General features: G+C 41.0%; 1 protein-coding gene across 1 annotated transcript in view; it reads right to left on the reverse strand.

The window, feature by feature from the left end:
* The window catches only part of LOC117748153 (adhesion G protein-coupled receptor L3-like), a 122186-nt gene that overhangs the window by 68788 nt on the left and 33398 nt on the right, over nucleotides 1–20000 (reverse strand). Inside the window, exons 5-7 of the mRNA XM_034557787.1 lie at nucleotides 18414–18523; nucleotides 7586–7600; nucleotides 4207–5007 (exon numbers count right to left, since the gene is read on the reverse strand). Coding sequence (XP_034413678.1) covers nucleotides 4207–5007; nucleotides 7586–7600; nucleotides 18414–18523 — 926 coding nt within the window. The remainder of the gene's footprint in view (nucleotides 1–4206; nucleotides 5008–7585; nucleotides 7601–18413; nucleotides 18524–20000) is intronic.

Here is a 20000-nt window from a genome sequence, read left to right on the forward strand (position 1 = left end):
TCTCTTGTTATTGTTAGTGATTTCTTGAAGGAAAGTCCAATGTGGCTTCTTGACCTTTTCTTCATCATCTGGACTCTACGAAGTCTGATGCATGTGTACACGTAAGTGTAGGTGTGTAGGGGTGTGTGTGATGTTTTCCCACGTGGGTGCAAATCACATTAAATCAAATGAATACAATTCACTTCAAGCACAATAATCTTTTTTGCTTTACATCTAGTTAATACTACTTAATTGTTTTACTAAACTGACAATCAGCACTGATAATTAAAACAATCTAAATCTGATGGGACAACATCAAGACTACAAGAGAGATACAGTAGTAACCCACAGGCTTTGGTTGAGTTGAGGTCTTTAAGGGGTTTGAGAACAGAGATAAGCGCTTAAGAGAATGGATGGAGGTTGGCTGTGCACGGACACGCTTTCAGTGAGAAGTTGTCCAGATGATGTATTGGTTTTGATGGAACAGTAAAAAGGATTTGAAAAGGTGACTGCCTGGTCAGTATCAAATATAATACTTGCTATCTTGACAATGATTTCAAGCAACCTTTCCAATCGGAGGTGTTTTCGAAGTCTCTGCGTCTCGCCAACAATCCACTAACCTTCCTTAGTGGAGCGGAACCACAGTGATGAGAGAGGGAGAACACTCAAAATGGTGGATCTGGAGAACTGGGTCATGGATAGTTGGGGGACAACTACTTTCAGAAGATCGGCGAGGTCATTATGGCCTTTGCAAATGAATTAGCAACATTTCCATTTACTAATAGGACAATGCTGTTTTTTGTCTATTGGCTATTTAAGTGTTGTATATGCTGCATTTTTCTTTTATGTTTAAAAAAAAAAGATCTGAGCAATTTCCTAGTTGTCCTTAGATACTCTGCATTGAATGTGATCGTGTGAAGTGGATTAATGGTAGGAGAGCTTTTATATCTGCCTGCTAATAGCAGTCTGTGCAGCACCGTTTTTATCACCAATTCAGTGAATTTAATTATCAATGGAGTTGTCATGAAAGCACTCATGGGCATAGATCATTCGTCCTTGAAAACAGCCTGTTTTGGCCAAACAAATATTGTTCTGTCTGTTGAATAGACTCAAGCAAATGCACAGATTAGCACAGGAATGTGTTAGGTAGTATTCTAAAAGTGGGAACATATGTTTCCTTTCATGAATATCGTAAAATCTTTTTTGTTGTTGTAAGGTTAAGAAACAACCATCGTTTTTCTACCAACAGATTGGCGGAGTACTACATTATCATTTGCTGAAAGAGTTCATGTTCACAAACATTTAGACACAATATGGTACTTGGAAGTTCCGGCACTGCGTTTTGTGCGATTCCAGATATCATGACCCTGTCCCTGCCGACTGGCCTGTAGCAGGTGCTGTGCCCTGGCCCATGTGGTTGGGCAGAAGGTAGCAGGCTCAAGCTGTGGCCTGGCTGTTTCTCGGCTGCACTGTTGCTAACATGCCATGCTCCACTTGTATGGCAGGTCGCGCTTGCTCGTGGAGGGGGAAATGAGCTTGTGTTAAGAGCGATCACAGAGCGATACCTTTCTGGGAGTGTCAACAGGCACAATGCTCACTGGCACTGAATCCGAATCTACTTTAAAGCCCATGTTTGCAGCAAAAGGAAACTATTTAGTATGCCGGCTAAATTTCACAGCTTTTGCCTCAGGCCAAACTAGTTGTTTTGTTTTCTTGGTAAAAGACATGTGCATCAAATGGTTTAAAAGCCCCTCATCTTCCAGACCTTTGTGGCTCTTTCACAGCAGCCATAGTTGCTGTACGTTTCTGTCACTGCCAGTTCCAGTTTTCCTCCATCACACACTTTGCTATTTGATCTACACACATTCTCACTCGAGTAGCATGTAAAGTGTTTCAACATTATGATTCAGCAGAGTGCAGACTCATTTGTTGACTCACACTGATGCTGAATTAAACAATCTTGTGGCAACTATCCTGCAATCTCACAATGATGCTAGTAGTGAGACAATTGTGTGGAAAATGACAGCTAAAAAGACTTGCTCTAACCAGAATAAACCTGCATCCTCTGTTTTTGTATTTGGTCTGGGTTATCAAACTAAATGGTTTACAGTCCATTCAATCACTTCTTTATTTCTTATTAGTCTGTATATCTGACATATATATATTTGTTCTTTGACTCCATCCATCCCCTTAATGTAACATTTTACTATCTATATTCATGCAGCAGCCTCTTTACTGGGCAGCTTATTCTGCACAATGGCAGCAGGACACAACTCAACATCTCACCGGCAAGTCTAGTGTTGAGGATTTGCATGTGAATTAGCCTGTGTGTGTACGTGTGTGCACATGCAAGTGTGTGTGCTCATTGTGTATCACTGTTAAAAAGTGACGGATAATCATTTAATACAAAAAGCACATTACAACATAATTTCACTCTCCTTAACTATAACACATTATATTACGAGTAGCCGTGTATCATCAAAACCAAACGCTGTAAGCATGGTCACTGAATGAATGAATATATTACGGGGAGTGTTGAAGCAGGACTCGGTGGATGGAAAAAAAGTTGGGGTAGAGTCGCAGCCACCGAAGGAAAATAAATTAAACTGGCAAGCGGCAGGTAGCGAAAGCTTCAGAGGAGAAAGCAGAGTTAGGGACTTCACACTCAAATAACTTGTGACATTTTTTACTAGAGCTGTTGATGAGATAGCGCAAAGAATTACCATGGTGTGTCAAAACAGGGTTTTTTTCCGTTTCATGCTTCACAACAAGCACTAATTTATAAAAAGAACAATGGAGGGGAGAAATTAGACTTTTCAAAAGAGTTTTGGGAAGTCTCATATGAGCAGTTGTTCCTACGCAGAGGCAACAGCTAGAGAGAGGAACATGTTTTGTTTGTGGCTGAAATACAACATGTGGACTACTTGCAGTGTTAAATGTCCAATTAGGCATAGACTTCAAGAAAATACAGGTTTTTTTTGTAAATGACAAATGTTGTCTCCTAGCATTAAAGGAGAATTGATGAAGCTCATCATGTAATTGATAAACAAGGTTTTATACTAATCACTTCTATGTATCTGCAGACTTTCTAAAGGTTAACTTTATTCCACTTCCATGTTGGCAATTAAGTAAAAATACAGCGGTAACACATCGAGCAGTATTTCATAAAGTCAATTATTGCAAAAGCTTGCCATTCCAAGCTGTTATATACAATATACGAATGTGTGGAGCAAATCAATTTGATGAGTACATTCTTTCTTTTCTTAGAGCCTTTCAATTAACGAGGCTAAACTGTAGTTCGTTCTTGGCATGCAAGTAGATCAAATGGGTCATTATTGGCAAAGATATTCATTCTTTTGGGAGCTTAAATGTGTCAGGCAAAGGTTATGGCTGTCTATAGATTATGTTCATACCTAGCATCATTATGGTCTCGATATTTTTTTATCCAAAGCGACTTCCAATAATTGCATTCAACCATGAGTACAAACTCAGAACAAGAATCAAGAAAGGACAATTTCTTCAAGAAAGCCAGACTACAAAATGAGTAAGTGCCATTTGAGTGCCAGTACTTGGATTTCTTTCATTGTTTTGTTTTTTATCTATTGTACTGTTTTATCTTGTCTTCTCTCAACTAGGTTTTTTGTCTTAGTTTTTACTGTATGTCGTCTTGTTTGGCTTTCTGTAGTTATATTGCCTTGTATCCTGCTTTTGCTTTGGAGTTATACAGGACACTGGCCTGTTGGGGATGTCAGCTAAATTCTGATGAAGGGTCTATGTTCATCCACTGGGGAAGGAATTCAACACTTACATTTAGAGAGTATTTGATGTGGCCAAGTGGAAAGATGGCAGAGGTTGAGGAGAGGTCAGTGGATCACAAAATATATTAAGGAAATGTATTGACTCAAATCCATATAATAATCCTGACAATGTGGCCAGTATTTCTTTTACAATATCTTCCGCTGAACCAAATTTAAGGACGGCTGGAGGTACCAATGTCATTATCCCGTTGCAGAAATTAAAGTAATGTAATGTGAGTTATTTTCCAGAATGTAAGTGTAAAAACTAAATGTCATTCAGATTGTCTTACACTTTAAAGTTTGATGGTCTGACGTCATCGCCATTTGCTCTGAAACACCACATTGCACTGACCCAAGTAGAAGAGGACATTAAAACTAGTAACATGTATGAATATTATGTGAACTGAATGAATAAATATGTTGGTCTTACCGAGTCTGTTGTCCAGCGCTCCAAAGTCCAGAGTGTACTTCACGACGTGGTAATTGTTCCAAACGTACAGCAGGTTGTCCCTGGGATTGTAATCCACTGCAGCGATGTACTGATAGGAGTTGGGGAAAGCGATGTCCAGAGAGCCATCTTTGCTTAGCTCTGTGTTGTAGATGTAGTCAATCTTGTTTCCAGTTGCCTCATTGTCATCGTCCTCGTACACAGACTTTACTACATACAAGATTCCACAGATCATAAAGGCGTTGGATGCTGAGCGCTTGTCATAAGCTGTGTCCCAGGTCCCCTCAACACGTAACGTGTAAGGATTGAGCTGGCTGATGACAATCCGCCCGTTGTTTTGCTCAGTGGCATAAATCACCCAAAGGCCATTTTCGTCAACGGCCAAGTCAATGTCGGACTTCCCTCCCCAGCGGTATGGAGACGTGTCATGGTAGTTGGCGTTGGCAATGATGGCCTCGCCGCTCTTGATGCGAGTCCGCAGGTCAAACTTGACAATGTTGCGCGTGCGCTCCTTGTTGAAGAATAGAGCCCCGTCATAGACCACAAAGCCTGTTCCATCCACACGATGTGGGAGTTTGTAAGTTGTCGTCGGCCTTCCGGCGATAAAGTCTTCTTTGGAGGAATATTCGGTCAATGTGTCAGTGCGGTAGGGTGTCCAGGGCATATAGTAAATCTTATCGGAGGCTTGGAGAGGGTCTTTGCACCAGGCTCCTGACTGGTGGTCTGATTCAAAGAGGTGCTCGCTCTGGTACACCCTGCGCAGAAGCCCTGGGCACAGGAATACTGAGGAGCCAAAATAGGGGAAAGACAAGTACAGAGTTACATTGGCAGGTATTGTTCCTCAATAACTTAAACAGCAACTGCATGCAAATACATTGAAGTTGAAATCTGCAGCTCAATCTTCTCCACCGTGCAGGACTAAGATATTGAGTCTCTTCATCAGTGTTGGGATGATCCGAATGAATGTAGACAAGATTACAGACAGTAAATGTTGTGCCATGAAAATAAAAAGGTAAACAGGAAATATATAAACTCAAACATTGTTTGTATTATTTCAAACGTGCAGTTTGTTATTTCTATATAAGATACTTCCAATTCAGTTAGTCTCTCGGCCTTAACGCAATTAGTTTACAACGTCACTGTAAGAACAGACTTGTGGATAGAGCAAGTGAGGGTTATATTTTCTGACTTAATGTAGAGCAGAAATAATTCAGATGATCATATTGAATTTACCACGGACGGACTGACTTACACACGTTACTATTTTAGTTTGTTTTCCTTCACAAAGTGGCTTCTCAGCAAATGTCTACTAAATTACATATAATTGCAACAGGAAAAAAAAGTTTCTTTCATTAAAACACTCAATTTTATAAATATTATAAAGCAGACAAACCCAAAGTTTAAATATTTGGATAAATAGCTATGCCTTAATTATTGGCCGAGGCAGCCCTTTAGGAGATAGAAAACAAGACATAATTACAGTAATTACATCATCTATATAATGATTGGCCGTCCATTATTTCCCCGACATGACGTTTTTAGTCTGCAGCAGGATTTACAATACCACAGAGTAAACTAATTATATGTGAAATGGTTTGTACACAAATCTGATAAAGCCAGGCCATGGCAATACAGCTGGAGCCGGTCAATAGTGGAAACGTTTGCAAAAGCTAATTTCAGTTGATTATGGATTATCAGGGACTGAGGCAATTATAATTTTCTGTCTTTTGAAGAAAGACGACATCTGAACTGAATTACATTGAAATAAAACCTGGAGTATTTTGACACATTAATCTTGAAACTACAACGTAAGAACAAATGATTCAAACAAAAATGACTATACTATATTCACACCGAAAAAAAAGATTATTCCTTAAAAATAAAAGAAACGTATGTCAAAAAGAGAGAAACTGGCCAAAGTCTGATAGAAAGAAACAAAGGATTTTCCCAGGTTTGGCCCCTACAGTACATCACATAAAAACTAAGTGTGTGTCAGAGCTCCTTTCACTGTAATGGGCCGGCAGCCTGACACAGCGCTGACAGGTTCTCGCCGCAGATCCGTCGGGAGGTAAAAGCTGCACGCTTCGAGGAGGAGGAGGAGAAAGAGACAGCGAACACAGAGGCTTCTTTCCCTTGTAATCTCTTAAGATTAACCATGTTGTCTACCTGCAGGTGAAAAATGTGGCGAGAAGCGTCCTGTTGACATAACGCCTTGGCACACATCTCAGCGGCTGCTCCACTAAATGCTAAGAGGGCCGTTTCTGTGGTTGAAAAAGATGAGATGTGCTGGGGTACAGGGTCAGAGAAGGTAAGCTTTGTACTGACAAGCACACTGGGCTCTGTAAAATATGCTTCTTAACGATGGAAGCATGGAGGAGTGAATGAAATACAAAAGCAATCGTGGCTTTCATGGGGAATAATACTGTTCTCAGCAGCACAGACATCTCTATGAAATGTTTTGAAGCCCCCTTCAGCTTCATTGCTCCTTCTCTTTGCCACAGATTTCAGTGTTATGTCATTAATGCATGACTACTATGAAACTTCAAATTTACTGCACAGCTATTAAAGCAAAACTCTTGACTCTTGCTTAATGATTCCATTTCCATCTTTGACTTAAATCCAGCTTTGTAGTTAACGTCTGACAAAGGACACATTTCCACCTCATGTAGAAAGATAAGACTACAATCACAATGCTCCTGGGGCACACGTGAAGATTTAGTATATGTTCTGCAGCATCACGCGGTGCTGAGAAAATAATAATGACCGCTATGATCTGTCTCCAGTATTGACTAGTGAGTCCCTGAAGATTATAGCCATCATCATGTTAGAGCTATAATCAGAAATGCTGACAGCTTATATGACAAACTATTGATCACCCTGTATAGCCCTCTCCTTTAATAGTATGCAGCTGATAAAACAGACCTGAATAATCTTCTTTTATTAAAGGGACTAAAAACACCCCGGGGTGATGGGATTTCACTGGAGAGCAGCTCTGTAATGACCTTACCCTCAAGAATAATCATATATGTGGCAATGTCAAAAGAGCCGTCAATATGTGTTACTGTAATGAACAAAGAAAGAAGGTCCAGTGTGATAGTCACTGTTTTGGATGCTGCAGCATGTACACGACTAAATGAAAGAAAGCGTTTGCTAATTAGGTATATTTATAACACTGTTTACCTGATCAATTCAATTTCCCCATGAATGACATGTTTAACCTCCCCAATGAACCATATGATGAACACAAAGCAACACAATATCAGACACCTACTTTCACCATCACCCACAAAAAGTAAAGCAAGCAAGCCTTTGCTCAAATGAAAGTGCAAATGAAAAAGAAAAGTTGTTGGCATTTAGTTACCTTTTTGTTCCACTTCTATTTTTAGGCACGAAGGGAAGAGAGAGAGAGAAAGAAAAAAGAAAGAACAGATTAATGATGTGATAACTGGGAAGTCTTTATTTTGTAACAATCACACAACAGTATCAGAAGAGCTTGGGGTTAGTGGAATAAGCACACAACACATTCAATCATAAGATTTTAGGAAAGAGAAACCAATACTGCATCACACATGAGCCTGTTGGAAAAAAAGACAGATTACTCAAGTCATAAATTGTAAGTGATCTTTTTTGGCTTTTTTACATTTTTGCAGTGATGGCTGAGGGATGGTGATGTGTAAAACAGATGACTTTTTGTACAGCCATCAAATCATTCAACTTTATGGCCACTTACAAGCAAGCTTATGAGTCCAGGGTACAACTGCGAGAAAAAAAGAACCCAAAATGCAAATTGAGTAGCCTACATTTCACAACACACACACACACACACACACACACACACACACACACACACACACACACCTGCAGTTTTTTTTAATAGTTTTTTTTATTTTCAACACACTATGCGTGTTGCTTCCTCTTGTGGACAAGCTTGTATATGTCAGGCATGGCTTTTGGCTGGTCCTGTCTTTTCCCCTTCAGTAATCCCGGTTCTAATAAGAGAGGATTAACCTCCGTTACCAGGGCTTACAAGAGTCCTCTCCTCCAAATGGAGAGTGCCCGTGAGTGAGGTATGGAGGTCAGTGGATAGGCACGGGAGGGGTAAAGTTTAAAAGATGAGGAAGTTATCAGAGGAGAACAATATTAATGCAAGGCGGTGAGCCAATGAAAAGCAGCAAGTGAGGTGGAGCTGATCCAGACGAGGGAAAGAGCCAAAAGAGAGAGAAATAATGGGGAGGGGAGAGGCTTTCAACAAGTCGTCTGTGTTGGTCAGATCATACAATTGTACACTGGTACAGCCCTGCACCTCATCAACAGCAAACACTCCAGCTGTCATAGAAACACGATAAGTCCACACAGAGCCTGTGCAACAATAGCTCTGGGCTACAGCTGAATCACTATTACCGGCAACTCGAATTTGCCAATAACTCGGAACTACACGTGGACCCCATCGATCAAATCAAAGGAAATAGCCGATTGAAGCCTCTTCACTTCCCATGTGCAACGGCCACACAACAGGGGCCAGCGGGAGGCCGGAATATCTGATTGAGCGATAGCTTACAGTGGCGAGGGGAGAGGAGGGTAATGATCTATAGAAAAAGGCATTAAGCGGTGGGGATGTGAGAGCAGGTATACCACGCAATCGCCGTGGGAGATTGTGCGAGAAGGGAGTAAAGGATTTGGATGAAATTCGCGACAAGGAAATACGCCACTCCTGGGGCTACTGTACAGTATGCGGCCTCGTCCCTTGACCAGAACACGCTGCTGGATGCAGCAAGGTCACCCCTCGGATCCTTCAAAGCAATTTGTTCATGCAGCGTCCACTCATGTTTCACTGCAAATACAGTATACAGTATAGTCAGAGATGTACCTGTGATAATAGCCCTGAACTACCTCATTTGCGCTGCCATCGATGGAAGCGGAGCAGCAGGAAAAGCAGAGTGAGACGGAGAATTGATTCATTTGAGAAGCTTCTTTACTCTGCCCCGCCACCCCCATTGTGACCTTAATGCGATTTTGGTCACGGCTGTCATTGAGTCACTAAAAAGCACTTAGCTCTCTCTCATCCTCTCATCCAATCCCTTTCTCTCCCATATCCTTCTATTTCTCTCTGTATCCTCACTGATGTCTGAGAAAAATTAAACTATTCAAAATATGCACACAAACAAATAAAAAGAATCCGTGTCCTTTTCGGAGGTACCGTCACCTCAATGAAAGGGTTACGTCATCTTCCATCACACAAAACAGGCCATTGTGTACATTATTCATCGGATGAATACATGATGAATGATCCTTTATCTGCACTTAGGTTCATAAACACTTGACAAAGTCTTGTACTGATATTTAAGGACACAGTCGTGCATGTCCCGAGGTGTTCCTGATTCTATACACAATTTGTTTCATAATGGCTAAGGGCAACACCAAGAGCTTTTTACCTGAGTACAGTAGTACAGTAGAGACCATTGAAAGGCTACACTAGAACAATTAGAGAGAGATACTCCACTCGATTGTGGGATGATGATGTTAATGGTGATCACATCACTCGCCAACACTTAAAACAGGGAAAACAGTGAATGAGGAAATTAGCTAATTATTTGAAACAAGGAGATGACGAGTATTGAGTGGCCATGCATCAAAGCATCAGGTAACACTTTATAATAACTGCACGCCTAAAAGCCATCGTTAAGTATGAGTAAACACTTGATTCGTCATTTATAAAGCATTGTTCCACACTTAATACATGATATATTCACCATTTGTAAATTAAGTATTAATTATTATTATTAGTTATCGCAAAGTGATATTACAGAGACAAACAAAAATAAATGGTAACACTTTATAATAACTGCAAGCTATGAAGCATTATATAATAGTTAATTTACAAATGGTGAATCCATCATTTGTAAAATGTGGAACGATGCTTTATAAATGGTGAATTAAGTGTTTACTCATACTTAACTAATGCTTTATAACGTGTAGTTATAAAGTGTTACCAAGTGAAAGCAGAAATGAGATTGCAAAAAAAAAATTAAAAATACTAGGCTACACTAATTTCATGATAGAACCAGAGTGCACCAAGGTTGGAGTTAAAGGGTAGACAGCGCTGCAAGCTCTTTTGCATTTTAACAACTTCAGTGTGGGTTCAATTACTGCTTGAACCTATAATTTAAAAAAGTTATTTCACCAGTCTGATGGGGAAAGTGACAAAGGAAAATGGCTCATCATTCGGCCTTAACAATGGGCAAGACGGTTAATAAAAGGTCCTGCACATGTTCCTAGAGATACAACAGATGACCAGCAGTAGTCACCCTCCCTTGGATGCCAAAGCAAACCGGAAGGAGGAAATGTCATCATTGGAAATGAGGGAAAGAAATCCCCTTAAATTGTAGAGATCAACTGGGCTCGACATTTGACCAAGTTCTGTTATCATGCATTAATTATCGAGGATTAATTTGCCAACACCCGGCTTCACAACATTGCACATAGGCACACCTGGAAGCAGCAAAGTGCACTCTCTAAGACACCTTAAACCTACTCCCTCACTTATCACGATATAGATTTATCTGGAGATTAGTCTAGGGACAGAAAACTGCTGTCCACGCAGATGTAGACAGTCAATGCCTATAAATGAATAGGTGATTTAATATTTCAATTTTGTATTTGCTTTTATCTTTTTTGATCATTTTGGGTTAGTTTGTGTTTTGGAAACAGCCAATCAGATAAGTGCCAGGCCATAGTTAAAGTGAATGCATTGCTTGGACCGGTTGTGGACAATTCTGGCAAAAGGTTTGGGCAAAACAATAAGTCAGTAAACTGTTTGCATGCAGCTTGTAACAGTCTGGCTGCTGTATGGTTCACCCTGCCAGACACATAAAGCTGGGAAAGGCAACATGGCTGATGCTGCAACTCACCTAATTGGTCAAGCTGTCGTAACCAAATGTAATGAACTCAACAAGAAACCTACCCTTGAAAATAAAACTTTTCATGGTTAGAAAAATTTCCATTCCAATCAAAAACTGCAACAAGCAAGTTAGCATGTAATTCAGCTTTAACAGTGTAGATAATATAGGCAGGCAATGTTAAAGCACCCTGCTGTTCAGCCATACCATACCCTATATAAGTCAATTATATTACCACTGTATAATGCAGTCCATACAGTATTTGCACCGATAATTAATAATTTCAAATATAATTTGCTCGTGAGAAGTTGCTCTGAATACGTATTGTAGTCCACTCTGAGCTTGAGACACACGCTGAGTCCCCATTGTTAGCCAATGAGCGACTGAGAGCCCGACCCCATCATGTGAGTGGCAGCTGTATGGATTTCCATTTGAATAATTAACGCTTCCCAATTTCACACTAATGGTAGAGAGGTATCAGAATGGTATCATTAGCCGCTAATAGAGATTCATGGTGGAATGGCTGCACTATTTTTTGCAATATTTCCCCCCTCTTTTTTCCATTCCCTCTCTCAACTATGGAGATGCAGAGTGCAAACCCCTTAACTCCATCCCATCAGCTTTTTAATTAATGACACAAATTACGAGGCCTTGAATAGCATGTGCCTAAGGATGGGGGAGGACACGCAGGCTACCATCTCTCTTTCTCTGGATTCTCTCTTCATCTCCCTCATTTCTTTCCCCCCCATCATTTCCCTCTGTTGGTGCTCATGAGTCTCCCACACCATCATTACATGTTCCATTTCTCAACACCCCTGTTTTTCTTTCAACTACTTGTCTCTTTGTGCCCCTTTCTTGTACCTATTCAATCTCCTCCCTCGTGTCTCCCTTTCAGTTTCCATCACTTTCTCTCTCCCTCCTACTGGGAAGCTGCAATGCTATCTTATAACCTTGACAATGCAGGATGCCGCGCGTGTGCGCTTGTGTGCATACATGTGTGTTTGTCTCTCTTTGAGGGACAGATGCAAGGACTTGGCACTCATCCAACCTGCTACCCACGCGGGACAGAACAACAGAGGGAGAGTGCAGCTGGAGAAAAACTAAATGAAATACAGTTTTTGTGGAACACAGCGGCAATTGGAGCAGAAATAACCTAATAGGACCTCATGAAATATTTCTTGATTTTCAAGGACCTTGAAATTATGGAAAAAGAACAGAGGGATGGGGATGGGGATGGGGGAGGGGGGGTTGTGGGAGTGGGAGTGGAAAAGAAAGGGAAGAGGAGGTTTAGCCTGGTGTGTGGCTGGACATGGTGGAACATCAGTGAACAAAGACAAAAAGGACAAGGAACAAGGAAATGGAAAAGGAGCTTTGATTAGTATGGTGATCATTAAAAGGAGAGACCGCCCACAGAGATAAATCTCTAATTAGTACTATATCCTCGACACTTGACATGTGTGCCTATGTGTATGTGTATGTGTATGTGTATGTGTGTGTGTATGTGTGTGTGTATGTGTGTGTGCGTGTGTGTGTGTGGTGGTTGGCAGTTGAAGGAAAAACAGATAAAGGCTTTGCTTGCGTTTTATAAATTGAAGTGTTTATGAACATTTCCAGAAGCTTGTTCAGTGTGCAAAGAGCATTTATTCCAATATGTTGGAATGTACATTTTTGTCCGCCCATGAAAAGCACGGGATGATCCTGTATGCACGTTGTATTGAGCGAGAGAGCAGCCGACACAAAACAAGAGCCTGATAGATTACACCAGTTTATTCAGCTATTAGCGGTGGAAAACAGTTTCCGCATGTCCAGATTCACCTCTTTCACACCACCATTTATCCACATTGGTAAGCAAGGTCCCTGTGCAATTATCTCGCCTCTCGACTGGGAAAATAATGAATTTTTATTTCTGTAGGACTTTTGTTAATCCAGCCCCAAAACCTTTTTTCAAAAGATGTAGAGTAGATATAGCTGGTGTCTTATTCATTACTATACATTTTACTTTCCATGTGATATTAGTATTGTTCATCAACCTTTTATATGAACGGAATAATACGAGTAGTGTGTTATCTTTTAACAATTTCTGTTATCTAAATTAACTTTTTGGATAAAAACCAAGATAAAAATGCTTTAATACTTTTGTCACTTTTGACACAACCTTGTCCGTCATTGGCTTCTAGGGTACAGTTGTATACGGTCTCTCCGCATCCCTGCAGCAAATGAGCCTGGTAGCTAAACTGTCAATCAAGCAAAAACACTGACACACCCTTCAGAGGCTTGATGGAATTATTTTTGACTGCAAATAAAGAGATAAATCATTGTGATTTCAGTTGGACTATAACATGTAAAGACAGGTGTTTCTGAAAAGCACAGATTAAAAATGTGCTGTGACAAAATCAATCTCTGCAAACTCCAGCGTGCATTCAGTGTGTGAAATATATGACGGAGAGTGGTAGTCGCCAGCGCCTGCTGTGTGGGTTGGGGAGTGGTCAGATGTCACTGAGTGATGTGATGGCATTACAGGCCCGTCACACATGGGAAGAAGTGGAGCTGGTCGCTCAGGTGGGGAAAAGAAAAAAGCTGTCTGAACAAGAAGGCTAATGCTCACTGGCATTTCGTCAGGAAGCGAGGAGGGTGTGGCTGTGTGATGTATCTGCTGTCACGGTGTTGCCTCCCACCGTAGACCTGATGAACGTGGTTTGGAGAGCTCAAGGGCAAAAAGCCACTGAACTTCCATACAATCTGTTTAGTAGATTTACCGATAACATCAAACAGAGTGATCTACTCTTGAAGAAGCTTAAAATTGCTGCAAGATTATCCAAGGAAAAGAGAACTGCCTGGGTGCTTGGAAGACTGCTGATGGTGTTTGAATACTGAGCGGCTAAAGCCAAGCTACATTTGAACATCAGATTAGACGCAATTCCTATTTATAACCAAAAATCCTGACATGTGTGGAGACACTAAAACCCTGACGAGAAACATAACCAATCGCATGGTCCACACTACAGCCAGGAAGTCCCATCCTGGTCACCCAGGTGGTGTTTACCTTAGGTGTGACCACTACATAATGGACTCTGTAATCACACCACAATCTGCGCAAGCTGCATTGTACGTGATAGCCATGTGCAGAGCATCAATTTCATGGTTTCACCTGCCAACACAGAAGGACAGAGATTGGTAGCAGGTGCTGAGTAGAACATGCCAAAACAATCTACTCCATTATTCAGTGAGCCCCCCCCCCCCCCCTCTGTAGTTAGGTGTGTTATTATTAGCTAAATTAATTAAAAAAAACAATTAGGTAAGTTGGAAATTAAAGAACTCGCCAAATTACATGGCAAGTTTCCTATCACGTTTGAGCTCAGGATTATTCCGCTGCGTTCAAATCAGAGAAATGATTGCATGATTATATGTCCTGGCTTAGCTTCCGACGTGTGAGCCATATCTGACAGGGCTGAGCTGGATCCCACAGTGTGAGACAGGATTGTACATTGTCCTTATTAGCTACAAACAGTGGGGGGAACTAGTGGCTTACGTATAGAAAGAGACTGCCAGCGGGTTTTCTGCCTTTGTTCTCCCACACTCGTCCTGTCCGTCTTCCACTTTCCCTCCACTTCATCTGCCATGCATACTGAAGTGTCAATTTTGAAAAGTGAACTGATCAAAAGCGTTTCCAGGACCTAATGTTTTGGGGACGAGGGGTTTGACCGCTTGCCTGGACCAAATAGATCAGTCAGGATGCCATGAAACGACATCTCACTGCTGGACTACAGGGAGATGGCTGATGCTCAGGAGAAGGACAAGAAAGGAAACCGCAAGCTGTCAACAGCAGAACGAGTCTTTTAGCGACAAAGCAGGTTTCAATGCGTTTTTTGGTCCGCCTAGTCAGAGTTTGAGGGGCCACAGAGGGGATGTAAGTGCTTCATTACTCCTGATGAAGAACACTGGGTAAGGAGGAGGCTGACACAGTTGTGTTGCCCTCTTACGAGCTCGACCTCTGGGAGGAGCTACACAGAGAGAAAGGTTTAATAAGGCACTAAGAGAATAGAGATATTTATCTCTCCACAGAGCCGTGGAAAGTCAAGGTGAGGGGGCGGGGCAGAGGCAGATGTTCACCATTGGTGCAAAGTCATGTTTATGAGTCATCATGAAGGGTCAGCGCATCACTTCTGCCTGAGGGTAGCCTTACTAATCTGTAAAGTGCATGGGGGAGCATGCACACACTGCACGAGTACAACAAAGACAGAGACCTCTGGCAGATGAAGAATGAGTTTACATGACTTACAGGGTCAAATTATTTTTAGTTGCATGTATTTAGTACTTTGTTTTTCATCCAGAATTGTGTATTAATGTATTTCTTTATCGGTTCACCTTTCTATTAGTGCCATTTACACCCTTCGATGTGATGCTATTTCCTCCCACACAGTTTATATCAAATAAGCATTCAGTTCAAATGAAAATATGACGGAATGCCTGGTGCTCCCACACTGCCACACAGCACAGGCACTCCTCGTAGTAATTGTAACAGAAAAAAAAAGAAAAAGGAATTCCCATTGCAAGTGATGGAGCGGATCAAATCGTGAATTAATAAAATCAATATTGTATCTGCGGCATGTGTCCATCGATTTAGCACACTCCTCTGCCATTATTAACGGCGGATCTGATTGTACAATCTTGCTGGCTTATAAAGATACGGAGAAGAGAGCGGTAATTTATCCTAAAAGAAAAGAAGCTCCACAAGTAGAATACAGATCAAAGCCGTCAGTGAAGGTGCTAAAGAAGAGAGGAGGGCACAGAGGGAGCAAATAAAGAGATATGGGTGGTGGGGAGGGGAAAAGCAGTGCACTTAAAAGGACAAACTTTGTTGAGAGTGAGGGAAAAAGAGTATTAGGGCAGAGAAGGAGAGCCTGTCAGAGCAATAGAGTCAAGACTCCACCACTGAAGGAGAGGTGGCTTCCCTTATTAGACACACTGGAACTTGGTAAAACGGCCATCTACAATTGAGCCGTTGTGTCTCAAACTTTGACAATGTAAATACCTTATTATTCCTCAAAATAACAAGTCAACCCCTTTTAGCTTGAATTTCTATTTTTGCAGATTTCCGCGTGATGCAGCCATTGACCTTGGGGTTTATGAGTTATTATGTAAAACAGGTGGCACACATTTTGTCTGAACACAAAAACTGCTGTCTATATTGCACATTACAGCCACAAGGATTGCTTCATTTGGGAGGCAGGAAGGGAGTGAGTCCGCTGGGCTGTCACAGATGAATTGCATTCACAAGCTGCAATAAAATATGTTTTCAAAATCCATCTCCAGCGACTGTTTGTGATTACACTTTGCTTTCCTGCCCAATATACAAATAAACGCCTACATGACTTCTGCATTGCCAGCAGAATGTGTTATCCTCCAATGGTCCTGGACACAATCCATAGTTACGCCAGACAAGGTGCCCGGCATTTCCCCCCCTGATGTTACAACACAGCTGCCAGAAGCCGTTGGGGAAGACGTTTCCATGTTTAAGGAAGGTGGAAGGTGAGTAGTGGAGTCAGACAGCTGAATGCGAATGCCGTGGTTCCCATGGGTGGCATGGCATTTCTGTTTGAGAGGACAGCAGTAACAATGTGTCACAGGGATCGAAGGGTGCTATTACCAATGCCACCCTCTCTCAATCCCTCTGCACTGGATGGAAGCTTTTTTACATGCCGTCATAATGTGTGACTATGTCTGTTAACGCCCATGTCTGTACACAATGTCATCACCTAATCATTTCATCCTATTAGACATTAGTGCAAAATTGTTACAATTAGCATACAAATTGACGCTAATCTTTGATCCTTGACCTGAGACCATCAAAACAAAAGGTCCAGTTTGACTTTTGAGCAAAAATCTAAGAAGTGCCCTCAGGGCGATCCTGAGATATTGCATTCACAAGAATGGGATGGACATGAAGTCACGGTGTGAACAACACCCGCTGCGTCTGAATATTGACAGGAACTCAAAGTTAGACAGTTGATTACATTTATGTTTCTGTCCATTGGAGCTTTAGTTGGGTCGGTGTAAACAGTTGGTTATATAAGAGCCATCTGCCACTATTGAATCACAGGTAGAAATGTTTTATACTTCAAAACATGAATGCTCTCATCAGGCGGACTAGTGAGGGAGCCATGTAAGGACCTCAAATGTTAAAAAGATGCTTATGATTCAAATTTACAGCCAACGACACCGATAAATATTTGTGACCAAATATTTCTATTTCTATATCAGTACTTTATACAACACGGCAAACAATATGTTAGGATTACTGTGGCTTTGGTGTTTCAAAACATCATAACACAATAGGTCCTATTGGCAATGTCCACGCCACTTCCTCTGGCCTCTCCTGGATGTGTCCATCCTGTCCCTCCCTTCTCTGCCCAAATGTTTCCACTCAAGTTATGTAGAGCGTCACAGCGTTTTTTCACCTGCCGCACTAATTCAATCCTTTTTATTCACTCCTTTCAGAGATGCTTCACGAGTCTGAACATTAACTGGCGTCCACTAAACTAAAAACAACATTAACGTTGTATTTGGATGAAAGTCATATTGCCTTTATTGCTGCTATGCTAACAGAGACATGACATGATGATTCCTCAAAGATATTAAAGCACCAGAACGGAGGGAGCTGGTGGCGCTGACAAGCACCATCTGAAAAAGAGATGTAGCTCACGCTTCCCTCCACTGATTACATTAGCAGTTTTAGTTGTTGACAACATAATTCCCACACAGCCGTATGATTCTGTGTAACAATTTTCCATCAGTCTCAAATTATTTGCCTGTTGTATTACAGCGTATACTTCGGATCCGCTTATTTTAGCATCAATAAATTACACAACCAATATCCCACAGAGGATGTTACATTTCTAAAAAAGGTGACCGTAAGCTGGCAAGCTGTTGACATAATTGATGCCATGCAGGATGAAGAGAATGAAGAAAGTGTTAATCTCCTGTCCGTTAGAACAAAGACATAGTATCGTGTCAATACATAAATATTCCTCTACACGGTTATAGTGTATAATTTTTCACATGTAAACAACACTGTCAATAATATTTACTCCACTCAAAGACTGTATTATGCTTTTTGTATTACAGGGATCGTCATTTGTCTTCACATCCACGACTGCATCTTAAGCTGTTTCACATTTTGACCATTACTCATGTGCATGTTGATATGGTTGTTGATGAGCCATTGTTGTTAGAAGTGAGCATGGCTAAGAGCATGAGGAGTTTAAGAGTGTGAGATAATAAAGAAATACATACTGTAGGGTACACATTCATATTGGACCTCCAGATATTTGTAGGTTCCTGGGCAAGGGTCAGGAAATATATCTGGTCCCGCCACAACAGCACACTGGGTCCGGTTATTACATCTGAAAACAGAGAAAAGAGCAATAATAGCAACATCTTAATAGCAGACAATGTTGCCCTTCTGATTGGCAACAATATACAGTAATAATAATAATACTTTCAATTTATATAGCGCTTTTCTAGACACTCAAAGACGCTTATTAGCTTACAGTAGCATATAAGTCAGATATAGTGTGTGGTTAATAGAGTTGAACAACTATTCTGTTGCGTAGATTATGATCATTAGGAAGTTCTACGGTTTACGGAAATTATTTATCTAGTCTTTTGGACAAATACATAGTAACTAAGTAGGAGTCGTAAAAGGATTAAAAATGTACTTTTAGGCATTCTGAATTTTTTATTCGGATTCATATAAGATGGGAGTATTGGATGTAAGTAGTTTGCAGTATTTTATGATCTTGTATTTAAGAACATCTGTATTTGACTTGTGAACCCTTTCTTATATATAAAAGTGTATTTTGTTATAGTTGTTTATATTCTTGAAAGGTCGACTGTAATGCTGCTGTAGATAAATTATATTTATGGGGATACATGAATAACTGATGGACTAGAGATCTCAGATGCCACCCTGATTGAGGCAAAGTAATTGAAACCATTAAGGGAGTAAAGCCGGGTGTATTGGGACGGAGTTGTGTGACACTTCAAGAGGAGATAGTTCACCCTTTATAGGTTCAGAAAACAATCTCATGGGTAAGTTCATCTTTCTGTTGAAGGGTATAGTTGGAAGTCATGGACCTGAAACTGGGCTTCAAACCATGAACAGGTCACATTGTTATTACTGCATGATGGATGGTAGTGGTGGTAGTGGAGAGGAGGGGGCTAGACACAATCTTGTGTGTGCGATATCAGCTCCGACATGAAATGCAGGTCTTCATTAAAAAACACAATTATGGTGCTGGTGGTGTTCTCATGTGACATTTTGTTTTGGGCAGTCATCAATCAAAGCCCCACTTCATATGCACAGAGAGCCTTTCGCCACACATGATAGCAACACTTATCTCAAAACATTAACTCTTAAACGTTCTGACTAGTATTGATCTGTCGCTGCTGTGCATCTGTTTGCAAAAAGAAAAAGAAAACGCTTATAACGTGTTCGAGCAACCATTGTGAATGTGATCTTCATGAGGTCAGCTGATGCAAGCTACAGAATGTACAGACCATCCATACTCATGTACGGACTACCATTATCTTGCAATACATAAAAGGTTATCATTCCCCAGTAAGGCTGTGTGCTGCGTAAGTCTTGCGAAGGTTAAGACAGGGTCTGACACAATGATTCATATGACACATTTAAAGGATTCTCTACACCTTAATTAACATTGATTGGCTGTCGACTAATCAATCGAACCAGTGAGGGACAAGCAAAAAGGGGCCCATCTCATTTCAAGCCAACCCAGTAATGAGATATGGTCTGCAGCGTCTCGGCCACGTAAACTTTATGGGTTCATGAACTCCCATCACCCTGCCACTCACCCCAGT

The sequence above is a fragment of the Cyclopterus lumpus genome, chromosome 18 (assembly GCF_009769545.1).
Source record: "Cyclopterus lumpus isolate fCycLum1 chromosome 18, fCycLum1.pri, whole genome shotgun sequence".
Taxonomy (NCBI): Eukaryota; Metazoa; Chordata; class Actinopteri; order Perciformes; family Cyclopteridae; genus Cyclopterus; species Cyclopterus lumpus.